The sequence below is a fragment of the Camponotus floridanus genome, unplaced genomic scaffold, assembly GCF_003227725.1.
Source record: "Camponotus floridanus strain SB8 unplaced genomic scaffold, Cflo_v7.5 scaffold2, whole genome shotgun sequence".
Taxonomy (NCBI): Eukaryota; Metazoa; Arthropoda; class Insecta; order Hymenoptera; family Formicidae; genus Camponotus; species Camponotus floridanus.
The window spans coordinates 2,393,857-2,407,697 of NW_020229325.1; the positions used below are offsets into that span (position 1 = coordinate 2,393,857).

Here is a 13,841-nt window from a genome sequence, read left to right on the forward strand (position 1 = left end):
CGGGAAACAATAATATCCGATATTATAACTCAACTCGGTAACGATCAATTGCCGGGGTTCGTGACACGCTCGTATCGATATTCTTGAACACGCGTGCAATTTGTTGCGGATGACGAAAGGAAAAATAAATATAGGAATTGATGTAGTTTTACAGATAATTAAGGACGGGTAAGCTCGTAAGAGTCGAGATTTACCGTGTCATATCGGAAGTAGAGACTAACCTTTGACCGTAGCTCGCCCACGTTATATAGGCGCACTCTTATTTGCCCTTGGATTTTATATTAAACTATTATTATCAACGGTAAGTGCTCAATGGGGTGAACGACGAGAGTTTCGAGATTATAAGGCTTATAATAAACATCAACTTTCTACAATCTGCAGATCGGCGATCCTGACCTTTGCTAAAGTAGCGCAGAGATATAATTTATCAAATTGCGGATATACAAAATTTTCTACTTTATTACGCAAAGTTATAATTTGATAATTCGATATACCTACATGATTCTTCCATTTTTTGTTTTTATACATATGCAATGTTTGATAAGGGGAGAAGAGAGGGGAAGAGAAGAAATCATTGTTAGAATACTGTATTATTAGATCGGAAATATATCAGTCCGTCTGAATCGGGCTTAACGCATAGTACGCATTAAGAATAAAAGAACCAGACCTCGGTCTAAAGTTATAGCCGAGCTATCGATATCATCTGATATTAATAGACGATGGAAATACAATCAAGACTAAATTTACTTGTATCAATAACATTAACCGAAAATCCGTACTTCTTAGACCGCGGTGGCAATTTAATACCACCATGGCTTCTTATGGATACGCACACGTTACACGGCTCTACAAGTTAGACGTATTAATTTTCCTACTGTCACTTACAACATTAATCACGATAGCTCTTTCACGGCCCACCTATGATATAATGTATAATAAATAGCGAAAAAAAGTTTATCAATCGATGGTAGAGCTCTGAGTAATATTCTTAAAAAAAAACAGAAGCTATTATATAAAGGAATTTCATTTAAATTTCTTCTAGATATCAGCGCATATATTCGACTTACGAACGTTTTTACTTGTCGGATTCGCGATAGCACTTCCGGTTGACGGCGCAAGCGTCCTCTTCTTGCCTTTCCTTTCGTCTGTAGTCCATCGGGAAACCGGTGGATGTACTTGATCGTCTTCGATGCACGAATGCGGAAGGAATATCGAGCTGACGATGCAAGGGGCGCCCCATAGGTCGCCCCCAAAGGGTGGAAGTGACGTTCGGGATGCGGGGGGACATCGTTAGTGGGGGCAATTGTGTCGCGGTGGTGGAAGTTCCACCAGGGTGGACTTGGAAGGACGGCGTGGCACGCGCTTTGAGCAAACTAAGGCAGTTACGCTGCCGGCCGGTCGTCTTCTCGCCACCCTCTGCGAGTATCGTCGCGATAGTCATCGGGGGTGCGTTCGCGATGAGGGGTGACTCATTCGTTGTGCGATTAACTCGTTTTCTTTCCTCTGTAGGGTTTGTCTCTTTTCTGAATGTAATTGACATTAGACGCTCTTGTCAGGAATTAACAACTGGAATAATCTCAAGCGAACAAGAAAACAGATACAAAACGATGAAATTGACGCATGCATGAATCTCACAAAAAAGAAAAAAGTTTAAAAAGTTTAAAAAGTTTAAAAAGTTTAAAAAGTTTAAAAAGTTTAAAAACAACTTTATTTTATTATTCAAAATTAATTTATAGTAAGCAATGTATACGTCAGAGGAAATGAAAGGACGAAAACAGGTTGACGTGCACGAAATGAAATAGAGCGCAAACTTCTTGTAAGTGCATCATATCAATGGGTTGATACAATTATAATCGGATGTGCGTGTAATGCGTGTAAAATCTTGTAAAATTGTTTCCCGATGATATATGATTCGCGAATAGATCGAATAAAACATTCATGTGAGTGAATTATTTCAAGATGTGTTGTATTGACTTTGTGGTGATTGTGATAATGACATTATCTTTGGTAAAGTTTCTAGTTTATCTGTTTTCCGAGAAACATTGATCTTAAAATTGGAAACAAATATGCATTCGCGATCATAAAGATTTTTGAATATCATTGACTAAATTAATATATTATATAATTAATATATTATAGTTGTAAGGGGTATCCACTAGCAATTTTAATACAAGCTATTCTCAGGAAAATTTGAGAATTAGATGAGGAGATATGTCTTCATTTTTCTCAATATCTTTATCAAGCCGCGATATGTTCGCCAGTGAAGTGGAAATATTATTTCTTAAATGTCTTTTATTTCGCGATACTCGATGATTGATTAAGTACTTTATACGCTAATTAAAGTAGCAACATCGAAATATGACTTGCGGAATGAATGCGCCTTAAACACGAGATTTATCGGTTGATAAATCGCACGGTCACGCGATTCTATAGCTTTGAAATTTGAATGGCTCTTTAATATTTTCGTTATCAAATACAATTTTGTAAACGTGCTCGATATATAACAGAAATAAAAATTTATATCTTGTCGCTTTGTGGTTGCACGTTGATAAAAAATCTTTTGCTGTGTCGAATCTACAGAATTTCGCGCGCTCGATTTTGTTAATCCGTAAAATACTATTGTATCTAATCGAGTTGATACTTATCTTCCTTAACGAGACACTCTTTCTTTCTCTTATATTTGGATACCGCACAAAACAAGATGTCCACGCCGTTAATTATTAATTCTCCGTGGTCGGAATCCGCAATCGATAGCAAAGCTCGTCATTGATCGACAAATTATAATGTATTACGTTGTAATCACAGTGTCCGTTTGTTGGAATGGAAAAAGAAGGAGAGAACGGCCATTATTCACGTCACAAATTAGAGCATATTTGCACGTGCATGAGAAGTTGTAACGCGCATTGTTTGACTCATTGTTGTCATGCGAATTAGAGCAACAATGGCGCGTTACTCAATGGCGATCGCGAGATGCGGTTATACTCGCTTTGCCGCATTTCCAGGATTCATCTTTCTACGTAGAATGAATCAAGAGTCGCGAATTCCTTTTGTCTCGAGTCATCGGTAATTTCCGGATGATAAATCTTTTTTTCCTCTATATCGTTGAATCGCGTTAACTAAAACATCAGAAAGCAAACACTTAATACGACGACCTTTTTCATTTCATCTCGTACATTTAGGAAAGCATATTTTTCGTTCTAACATACAAAGCTTCTTCGATGAAAGCAAGGAATATCTTCCTTTTAATCTTGATCTTCTCCCTTTGTTTCCCTAGTATTCTGATTCTTTGAAGCATAGTTTATAGCTTAGTTTTACAGGAACCCATCCATTCGTCCCGCGTATAAAGCTCACTTTACGATTCAGTGACATGAATCAGCTAATTGCATTTCGCGATCAAGCACTCTATGTGCGCTATTCGCTGCCAAACGATAAGCAATGCGATATTGCTCATTCGCTTATTTAATTTTCTCAAAATTACTTTTCCTTTTAATGAAGATTGACGGGGTCTTTCTATTTTTATTCGTTCGCAATTTACAAGTTATCGTAGTAATTTTTTCATTGAGAAAGTATTTACTGCGGAGACGAAAAGAGACTGCGCTAGAGATGTCGGGAAGTAGATGGTCGCACGCGTTCCATTCTCGAGCTAACATAAGAACAAACTAAGGGAAAGCCGTTTCTTGTGGTCGAGGTCGCCAATTGCAATTTCGCCGTCAATCAGTCGCGACGTTGGCGTCGCGACTCTACAATTTCCGCGAGTAAGAGCGCGCATCGAAAACGTGTCACGGCCGATCGAACCACGTGTTATGTGTGGACGCACAATGGCATAACTTACATGCCGTTATATTAGCGATTAAAGTCTTTTAAAGGATTTTAATCGCGATCGCCGACTTTCTCGTTAATGATTAATATATATTTTAATGATCAATTTTCCGTCGTGGTTGCCAAACGAGCGATTAATGTTCATATGAATAATTTTTGCAAGCTTTGTCGAATCGTGCTTAAAAATTGAGTTGCCAAATATATGACAAATTTATTATTCTTACACGAGTTTGCGTGGGAATAACCTCATTGCGGAGTAATGATTGCGAAGACTGGTGATCTGTGACATTTTATTCAGTCGAAGAAAAAATTATGGAAAACTTTTAGACATATTGTATAAAATTGTGTTGCAATACCGTATTAAGTGTAGCGCGTTTTCATGACCGCAGCTGATCGAAAGCTTATCACGAAGAAATAAGCAACATCGTAAATTCGCGCCGAGTAGTACGTCCGCGAATTTGATTTCATTGACAATATATGTATATAATTGACTGGGTTCGATAAAATGGAATAGCGCGGATGATCGAAAAATTAAATAGTGCTTCGACTGTTTGATGCGGATCGATCTGGATCAGCTTTTAAGGTTGGATTTATAGTGACTTATTGGTTTCGTTGTTTTATAAAGAGAAACAGTTCTTTTCTCATATTTCATTTATTATTGTGAAAAGGCAAAATTTGTCTTCATTTGTCGAATAAATAATCAAAAAAGTATCTGGAGATTGTCTTTCTTGTTCCTCTGTTTTGCCTTCATTGTTTATAGAATTCGATTTGGATAAAAACTTGCAATTAAAATAAAGATTGGCGATAAACTTTGACCTCGAGTGTGTTTGACGCGTGTAAATCGATCTCGCTATTGCGCCACCGACGTGTCGCCACATTATTATACCTAGGAAGAACGGAACAAATTAACGAAGACGTGATTTCGTCCATATTTATTTTTTAGATTTTTTGAATCTCTGACGAAGGAACAAAATCTAGTTAAAAAATTGCTCGTGGATTCCAAAATGGCAAATAAAGAATAATCAACCTTTTCGTTGTAATGCTCTTAAATTAGATAGATTTCCATATTGAATTTTCTCTTGACTTAATGCAAATCTCTCACTTGAAGAGAAAGTAAGAGGGCTGGGAAAAAGGTGGACTCGTTTATAGAAGCACGTACTTTATTCGTCGCAACCGAGACGGACGAGTAATTTTTTAGAAATTCGGTTTTATGAAATAGAAACATCTTCAATAATTGAGATTGAGATTTAGTGATTATGCTGGATGAGAATACACGGCGCTCGTAGCAGCGTCGAGCAAGAAGATTATGAGCCTGATAAGACTTTGTAGATTGCTGGCGCACGTGGAGATTGAGGTATGGCCGCGGTAGCTGGTATCTATGGCATTTCAGAGGATCGACACATCAGATACCCCTCCGATCATCGTGACCGCCAACGTGACCAGATGTGAGTCTTATGAAAGGCACTAGGACGTTAAGCAATTAGGCAATTAGGATACTTTTGTGTAAAAGAGAGAAAACGAATCTTGTAAGAAAAGGGAATTTAACAGAGTGGAAATATACACGACATTTTCAATATTTGTTTAAAAAATCAGTTTTTTTTTGCGACGACAAACAATAGTTCTATCGATCGCTAGTTTAATATTCAGTTTCAGTTTGATAGCATATTTTTTAATTTCAATAAATTCTCTTTTATTCTCTTTCTATTTGCTAAAATACAATTTGTTTAACAACGAATTGTTTAACTACGAAATTTTAACGCATCTAAAATTGCGAATGAGTGAGAGAGTCTAGAAACTGAGATTTTTCTCTGTCTTAATAAATAAAGTTAGGGACTGGAAGAGTTAACTTGTACCCGAACGGGTATATAAATATAGGCATCCCTTTGGCGCACTCTCACGACTACGTCAACGTGTGGCGGATGTCGCGTTTAAGAATTCATCTCACGTTGGGAAGAAAACTTCTGCCGTTGTTGCATCGCATGGACGTCATTTGCATGCTTACCTTAAAGACCGCAACAAATATAGCTGCTGTTATAAATATATATGAAACTCATATCTCGCGCATACAGTTCTTGCGCTCCATACTTCACTGGAAAACTGTAGAAGAAAAGTTACAAATAACGAAGGATCAATGCGGGCATTTGTTACAAGTATATAAGTATATAATATCTAGATCTATCTCTTTGAAACTCTTTTGAAATTTTTTTTTTTCACGAGACAGTGCGATTGAAATTCTTAAACAAAAAATATTATTTTTTATCACTATGTTCTGTATGTAAAATTATGTAATTTATTATATTGTTATACGTATACAACATGTGCAGAATAAGATGAGAAAACGGAAATTATTACTGTTTTGGGTATATAATGTGTATGATAAAAAGAATAACCTGCACCGCAGAATTTGTGCCAAAATCGTGCTAAAGAACCAAATGATAAAGGTCATTTTTGTTTTTAAAGAGAGAGAGAGAAAGAGAGAGAAGGAGAGGGGAAGAGAGAAACAACGAGGATTTATCGCGCTGCAGCGAGTGATGTTATACTTGGCAATAATTAAATTGACGCAGAATGCAAGTAGTAAACTCAGTTGTAGCGGAAATAGTAGATGCCCTATTTAAACAGACAATTCTTTGAAATTAAGTAAAATAATATATGGCAATCGTGTGTTGTTTTGTTTATCATACACACAAGAGAAGGTCCATATATTACTTTATATTATATTAATTTTTACGTTAAAATGATAAAAAATATGTGTAAGAGTGTATATATCTTTTATTTTTTTTTAAATATATATATGAGATCATATTATCCAAAATATACCTAAGATAAATATATAAAGTAGATATGTAAGATTATATAATCCAAAAAAAAAATCATTGATGAAGCTAGATAAAATTGTTCATAAAACAATGTGTGTTTAAATATAATTGTTAAGCATGAAATAATTTTTTATTGGAACACGGATGCGCACTCTTGTTTAAGAATTAACTTTCATTAACTCGATAAATTAACTCTGTAAATTCATCTATGTTTACGACAGTGTGACTGTACATGACAGACTTCATAAACCTTAACGAGTTCCTACAAGGAGAAAGCAGAAAGGAGAAGCGAAGAAAATAATGGGTTAATATCTTCACGCACAACAGGATTGCAGCGGGTGTTCCATCGGTTAGATAATCGATTTCCGATATCGAGTTGACCGGCCTTCGGATACACGCGAGATATAAAATGTGTATCTATTGCGGTAACGTAAGCTATCGATATATATGCTGCTGCACGTTAACCCGCAAATATTCGCGCTGTATTTTATTAAAAATGTTTTCTTAGGAGATGATTATTAGGAGAATTATTTATTGTTATTTTGTAATTTTTAATATTTCTTCTTTAGATCCGATACATTTCGGAAACCGGATTCTGTCATCTTTTAAAATCGACGCATTAATATTCTTATCAATATCAATAAAGATATTCGATTATACTTTCTTCTTCCTTTCTTGCTTTAGTCCAGCGAAGAGTATCACAAAATATTTCCAGAAAAAGCGGTGAAATATACAAGAACGGTTAATAATGATGCTTGGCACGCTGTCCGAAAACTTTTGAAATTGTCTACTTCTTGTCATCCAAAATTACGCTTTTTTCGCATGCGACGAGAGAAATGGAATGGGAAGGTTACAAAGAAATTATCGAGAGAGTGATTAAAAAATACCGGCTGCCAAATACACGTATAGCTGTAATGAAATTTGTCATTCGGGAAACGAAAATTGTCTCGTTGGGATATAGTTACCATATTTCAACATGGCGCGTAAAATTTATTTATTTTCAATAAAAGATTGAGAGAGATTTTTTTATATAACGAATTTTTTTTATAGATAACATCGAGAGATTAATGATAGGTGTCTTCGGAATGTATCATTTAATTTGTTCATACGTTTGCGTTATGTCGCGAATAGGAAATAACTCTCTGATTCTCTACTTAAAAAATATCTTTTTTTCTTTTTCTTTTTTCATATAATTAACAGGAAAAAGACAATTTGCATTATATTTTATTTTGCGTTTATTATTTTGAATAACATAATGGTAAAGAACCAGTTCCAACTTATATCTCACATATTTTTCTAGTCTATAAATATCGTTTTCCAACGATTATTTATTAGCTAAAAAATATGTAAATGCGCTACATAAATATATCAATGGCTCTGCTACAGATAGCTACGAAGACATTTGGGCTCATGCCACCCTCCACTATACATACAGCTCTGTTTATTATACAATTAACTTCCCTTCTCGGAGATTTGGATCAATTGCATCAGTGACTTTTGGCGTATCAGTAGATGATTTTGGAGTAGGCGGCGTTGTCAAATTTTTATATTATCTCTTATAACAACTAATTCTTATAACAACTATGATCTACGTCGCAATAAATTTTTATCCGTTGATAGAAAAACGCATCGTTATCCTCAGATAAAAGCAATTATCAGATCCAAATTAATACTTACAGTATTATAAGTCGACGCAGAATTACCTTGGGATTATAATCGTAATCGGGAATATAACTGTATTCAATATAATGTATGGGCGGGATTGGGTGGCGCAGACCAGAATTGCCATGATTAAACACGCTACTGTCAGCTGCATGTTGTAACTTTGCACATCTAACGTTTGCACCGTAGTGCAGCAGCGCGATATTTATATCGCACTGTCGAATGACAATTTCTATTTGTTAAGAATTGACAATGAATAATTGTACGCGTCTGTTTCGCTACTTGCATAGTGTTACTTAATGAAAGTAATTAATAATATCGCCAGATGCTAAAGTGCATTTCTGCATTTTTCTTGATGTATTGCTAATACAAAAGTTGCCATGTGTTGCTAATACAAAAGTTGCTATATGCGGAAGCGATGTTAAGAGACAAGTGTGTTTACATGAATACTGATGTTACAGCAAAAAAAGATCTTTACGTTTAAAAATACAATGGTATCATTTTGTCAAACATTTTCGAATTACAATTTTCCTTAGACAAATACCCAGGTAGCAAGATGTCTCCAGACGTCTTAATGACGTACAATGACGTCATTAAAACGTTATTAAGATATCATTTGACGTCACTCTGCTACCTGGGTAAATAAAGATAAAAGTTAATTAGTATATTGTAATACAGTTGAAAATTTATACAATAAATTAATTTTTTGAATAATGTATAATGATAATGAAAAACCAAAATTAAAATTATATAATGTTAATATTAAAATTATATAATTTTTTGTAAAGAAATTGTACATATATAATCAGGACCGTCTTGACCGCGTGTGTAAAATGTGGTGAAATTAGTTCAAAAGGTCATGCGAAGATTGTTTCGTTGGTATATAGTTACTATATTCCAACATGGCGTGTGAATTTTATTTATTTTCAATAAAAGATTGAGAGATATTTTTTATAGATAATGGAATTTTTTATAGATCGCGAGATTAATGGTAGGCATCTTCGGAATGTATCATTTAATTTGTCATCATGCATTCGCGTTATGCCGCAAATAGGAAATAGCTTTCTGATTTTCTATTTAAGAGATATCTTTCTCTCTTTTTTTTCACATAATTAACAGGAAAAACAGAATATTTTTCATCGATTGTATTTTATTTTGCGTTTATTATTTTGAATAACATAATAGTAAAAGAACAGTTGCCACTTGTATCTCACATATTTTTTTAGTCTGTAAATATCATTTTCTAACGATTATTTGTTAGGCTAAAAAATATATAAATGCACTACACAATATCAGTGACTCTACTACAGATAGCTACGAGGGTATTTGGGCTCAAGCCACCCTCCACTACATACAGCTGTGTTTATTATATAATTAACTTTCCTTCGCGGAAATTTGGATCAATTGCATCTTGACAGAAGAACGCATCGTTATCTTCCGGCAAAAGCAATTATTAGAAATTTATATTTACATCAAATAATACTTATTTCATAACCAACCTTGATAATAGGAGTAGGAAAATCGACAATTTATTTATCCATAAGGGAGCAGCAGCATACTCATGTTGTTCATGCATTTGCGTTATGTTAGGCTTAATGTGGTCATTATAAATACCATCATAAAATGGATGAGATTGGACAGCGCAAATCAGAATTGCTACGATTAAACACACCACTGTTAGCTTCATGTTGTAACTTTGCGCATCTAATGCTTGCATCGTAGTGCAGCAGCACGATATTTATATCGTATTGTCGAATGACGATCTCTATTTGTTAAACATTGACAATGAATAACTGCACGCGTCTGTTTCGCCACTTGCATAATGTTACTTAATAAAAATAATAATTTCGCGAAATATACTAAAGTGTTTTACATTTTTCCTAATGTATATATGTTGCTAATACAAATGTTACCATATGCCGAAGCGATGTTTAAGAGACAAGTGTATTCATATAAATTCTGACGTTACAGCAAAAAAAGATCTTCATGTTTAAAAATACAATTGTATCATTTTGTCAAACATTTTTGAATTACAATTTTCTTTAGACAAATAAATGATTGGTAGCGAAGTTAGTTAGTATATTGTAGCATGGTTGAAAATTTATCATACAATAAATTAATTTTTTGAATAATGTATAACGATAATGAAGAAATAAAATTATATCATTTTTGTAAGAAAATTATTATATATATATAGATTGAGGGAGATTTTTTATAAGGTAATGGAATTTTTTATGGGTCAGGAGATTAATGATAGATATCTTCGGAGTGTATCGTTTAATTTGTTCATTGCGTTATACGCGAATAGGAAATAACTTTCTGATACTCTACTTAAAAAATATCTTTCTTTCTCTTTCTTTTTTCATATAATTACACTCTCTAAAAGTGAATCAGTGTATTATCACTGAAAAACAGTAAATAGTCACTGATTACAAGCAGTACAGCACTGATTACAGTAATAATACACTGATTCACTTTTAGAGAGTAGATAACGAACGAATAATTTCCATTAAGTCGCCAGATATTTATTTGTCCAACTTATAAGATTGATTTAATATCTGAAGCCTCTCTATTGAGATTGTATCAGAAATTAAATCGAAGTAACACTTCTAATTTACCTGTCGCTCTTTGCAAACTTTATGTAATTCTTATGACTAAAATTAAATACGAGAGAGATAGCGATCGTAGCAGTAAACGAACGAACTAGCGATTACTGGTTTTACAGTAAAATTTACAGGTTTTACAGTAAATTTGATTTTAACTGACAATAATAAGTGAGATATAAGATAAAATAACAAAAAATAAGCGTTTCCACTGAAGATCAGTAAACGTACTCACTGATTCTTAGTGAAATCTTATTTTACTGTTTATATTAGTGATATTTTCACTGATTCACTTGTAGAGAGCAGGAAAAAGACAATTTTCATTAATTGTATTTTATTTTGCGTTTATTATTTTGAATAACAACGGTAAAAGAGCAGTTGCCACTTGTATCTCACATATTTTTCTAGTCTGTAAATATCGTTTTCTAACGATTATTTGTTAGGCTAAAAAATATGTAAAAACACTATACAATATCAGTGGCTTTACTACAGATAGCTACGAGAGGCTCATGTCACTCTCCACTACATACAGCTGTGTTTATTATATTAATTAACTTCTCTTTGCAGAAATTTGAATCAATTGCATCAGTGACTTTTGGGATATCAGTAGTTGGGTTTCTAGTAGGCGGCGTTAATATTTTGGATTCAATGGGATAAACAATCCTTTACTGATTTATCATTTACTTGTCATCACTCTAGTTTCCTGTTGACAGAAAAATGCATCGTTATGATCCGGCAAAAGCAATTATCAGATCCAAATTAATACTTATTTTATAACCAACCTTGTTGTGTAGTGAGGGTAGAAGGCTAGGCAATTTAATCACATTTAACGGGACCCACATTATAGGGAGCGAATGCCAATAATCATCTTCCATTGGACGTAATAAATATCCTTTGTCGACATCATCATTTGGACGGGACTGGACGGCGCAGATCAGAATTGCCACGATTAAACACACTACTGTTAACTTCATGTTGTTACTTTGCGCATTTAATGCTTGCACCGTAGTACAGCAGTACGATATTTATATCGTACTGTCGAATGACGATCTCTATTTGTTAAACATTGACAATGAATAATTGCACGCGTCTGTTTCGCCACTTGCATAATGTTACTTAATAAAAGTAACTAATAATTTCGCGAAATATACTAAAGTGTTTTATATTTTTCTTAATGTATATATGTTGCTAATACAAATGTTGCCATATGCGGAAGCGATGTTTAAGAGACAAGTGTATTCATATAAATTCTAAAGCAGCAAAAAAAGATCTTTACGTTTAAAAATACAATTGTGTCATTTTATCAAACATTTTTGAATTACAATTTTCTTTAGATAAGTAAATGAATGATAGTAGTATATTGTAGCACGATTGAAAATTTATTACACAATAAATTAATTTTTTGAATAATGCATAACGATAATGAAGAAATAAAATTGTATCATTTTTGTAAGAAAATTATTATATTGTATATATATATATATATATATATATATAATATATAAATTATATATAATATATATATATAATTTTAATTTAATTATTCACATAACATTGATCAATTATTTTGTTATATACGGATTCAATTATAATCAATTATAATTATGATATGAAGTGCAGTTGCGCATAGTAATTATGCACTGTATAAAATTTTATTGTTTGTGCATTATGCAACGATCAGATCAATGAAAAAAAATAGTTTATACAAGTATAGATATAGACTATTTCTATATAATATTTACATGTATTGCGTGTGTATGTGTGTATACCTAGCGTTTTTTATCTTATAAATTATAAAAATGTACATGTGTATGCTAATAATACACACATGCAGCTTAGAGAGCGCTGTATGAGCGTTACATCATTACAGTAGAAACGATATCCATGCTAGATATAGTGACGTAACAAATAATAGTGGTTCCTCTTTTACCGACTGTTCGAAATCTATTAAAAGTATCTAAAGCAGGGAATTACACGAATCACCCTTCTTTTTTTCAATAATTTATTATAAAATTTAAAAAAAAATAAATGTTATTTCGAAGCTATAATAATAATACATTAAATTTTGTACAATAGAAAAAATAGACTTTGTAGACTTCTTCTATAAATATTTGTAAATTTGAAATTATTGATAGTGTCTAATTTTTCTTTTTTTCATTTTGATTTAAAAAGATTGCAGTTTATTATGAAATAATAGAAGTTTTCTTTCTGTTTTGATCATTAATCTTCTTGAATGATACAAAGCCAATTAATGATTCTTTTGTCAATAATAAATTTGAAATCCTATTTGATATTCTAGGAAAGAATCTTCTTTCCTTCTGTTTCTTCTTTACTTATTAAAGAATTGCATACAAATATTCAGTATTTTAATTTAGTTGAATTATAATAGAATTGAGTTTATTTACAATCATATTTTTTCTTGATTATATTAAATTATTGTTTTTTTGTATTGTAAATAATTTATGATTATTTTCATATGACATACGTTCGTATGAAGTGTTACATTATGTTTTTAAATTCTTTGTATATTTTTAATATTATTAAAGATGAGAGAAAATATATCATCTTTATAATATATCATCTTTATAATAAAAATATATCATCTTTATAATATTATTAAAGATGAGAGAAAATATATCATTGTACAGATAAGAAGCTTAGACTGTAGTTGATAAATACACTTGCAACTTACACAATCTCTCTATCGCGAGGCTTTCTTTCCGCGTAAATCGATCTACCTGCGGAAGAAATTTTATACATATACGAGTAACGTGTAAGCATACACGTGCGCCGCAGGTCGATGTATCGCGATTGAAAGGAATGTCTAGAAAGCCGCACGTGCGCGCGCGTATTTGCCTATATATACGTAAATTGTAAGCATAGTTAGCACACACGGAGTATTCCGTTTCATCTTTATGAGATCCTCGTAAATAAACGATAT

At 32.9% G+C, this 13,841-nt stretch overlaps 1 protein-coding gene and 1 long non-coding RNA gene across 10 annotated transcripts in view; one reads left to right on the forward strand and one right to left on the reverse strand.

Moving 5' to 3' along the window:
* The window catches only part of LOC105255031 (potassium voltage-gated channel protein Shaker), a 109,218-nt gene that overhangs the window by 59,107 nt on the left and 36,270 nt on the right, over positions 1 to 13,841 (forward strand). The window contains exons 1-2 of one of the 9 annotated variants that reach the window (XM_011264078.3): positions 1,725 to 2,007; positions 4,928 to 5,264. The exons of the other annotated variants lie outside the window; for them this stretch is intronic. Of the exons in view, the coding sequence (XP_011262380.1) occupies positions 5,176 to 5,264 (89 nt within the window). The 5' untranslated portion in view covers positions 1,725 to 2,007; positions 4,928 to 5,175. Of the gene's footprint in view, positions 1 to 1,724; positions 2,008 to 4,927; positions 5,265 to 13,841 lie in introns of those variants that run through there. 9 annotated transcript variants of the gene reach the window in all.
* On the reverse strand, positions 11,228 to 11,909 carry LOC105255029. Its single transcript, XR_889494.1, has 2 exons — positions 11,683 to 11,909; positions 11,228 to 11,603 (listed from the first exon to the last, which is right to left on the reverse strand). It is a non-coding gene; the product is annotated as an uncharacterized LOC105255029 (long non-coding RNA).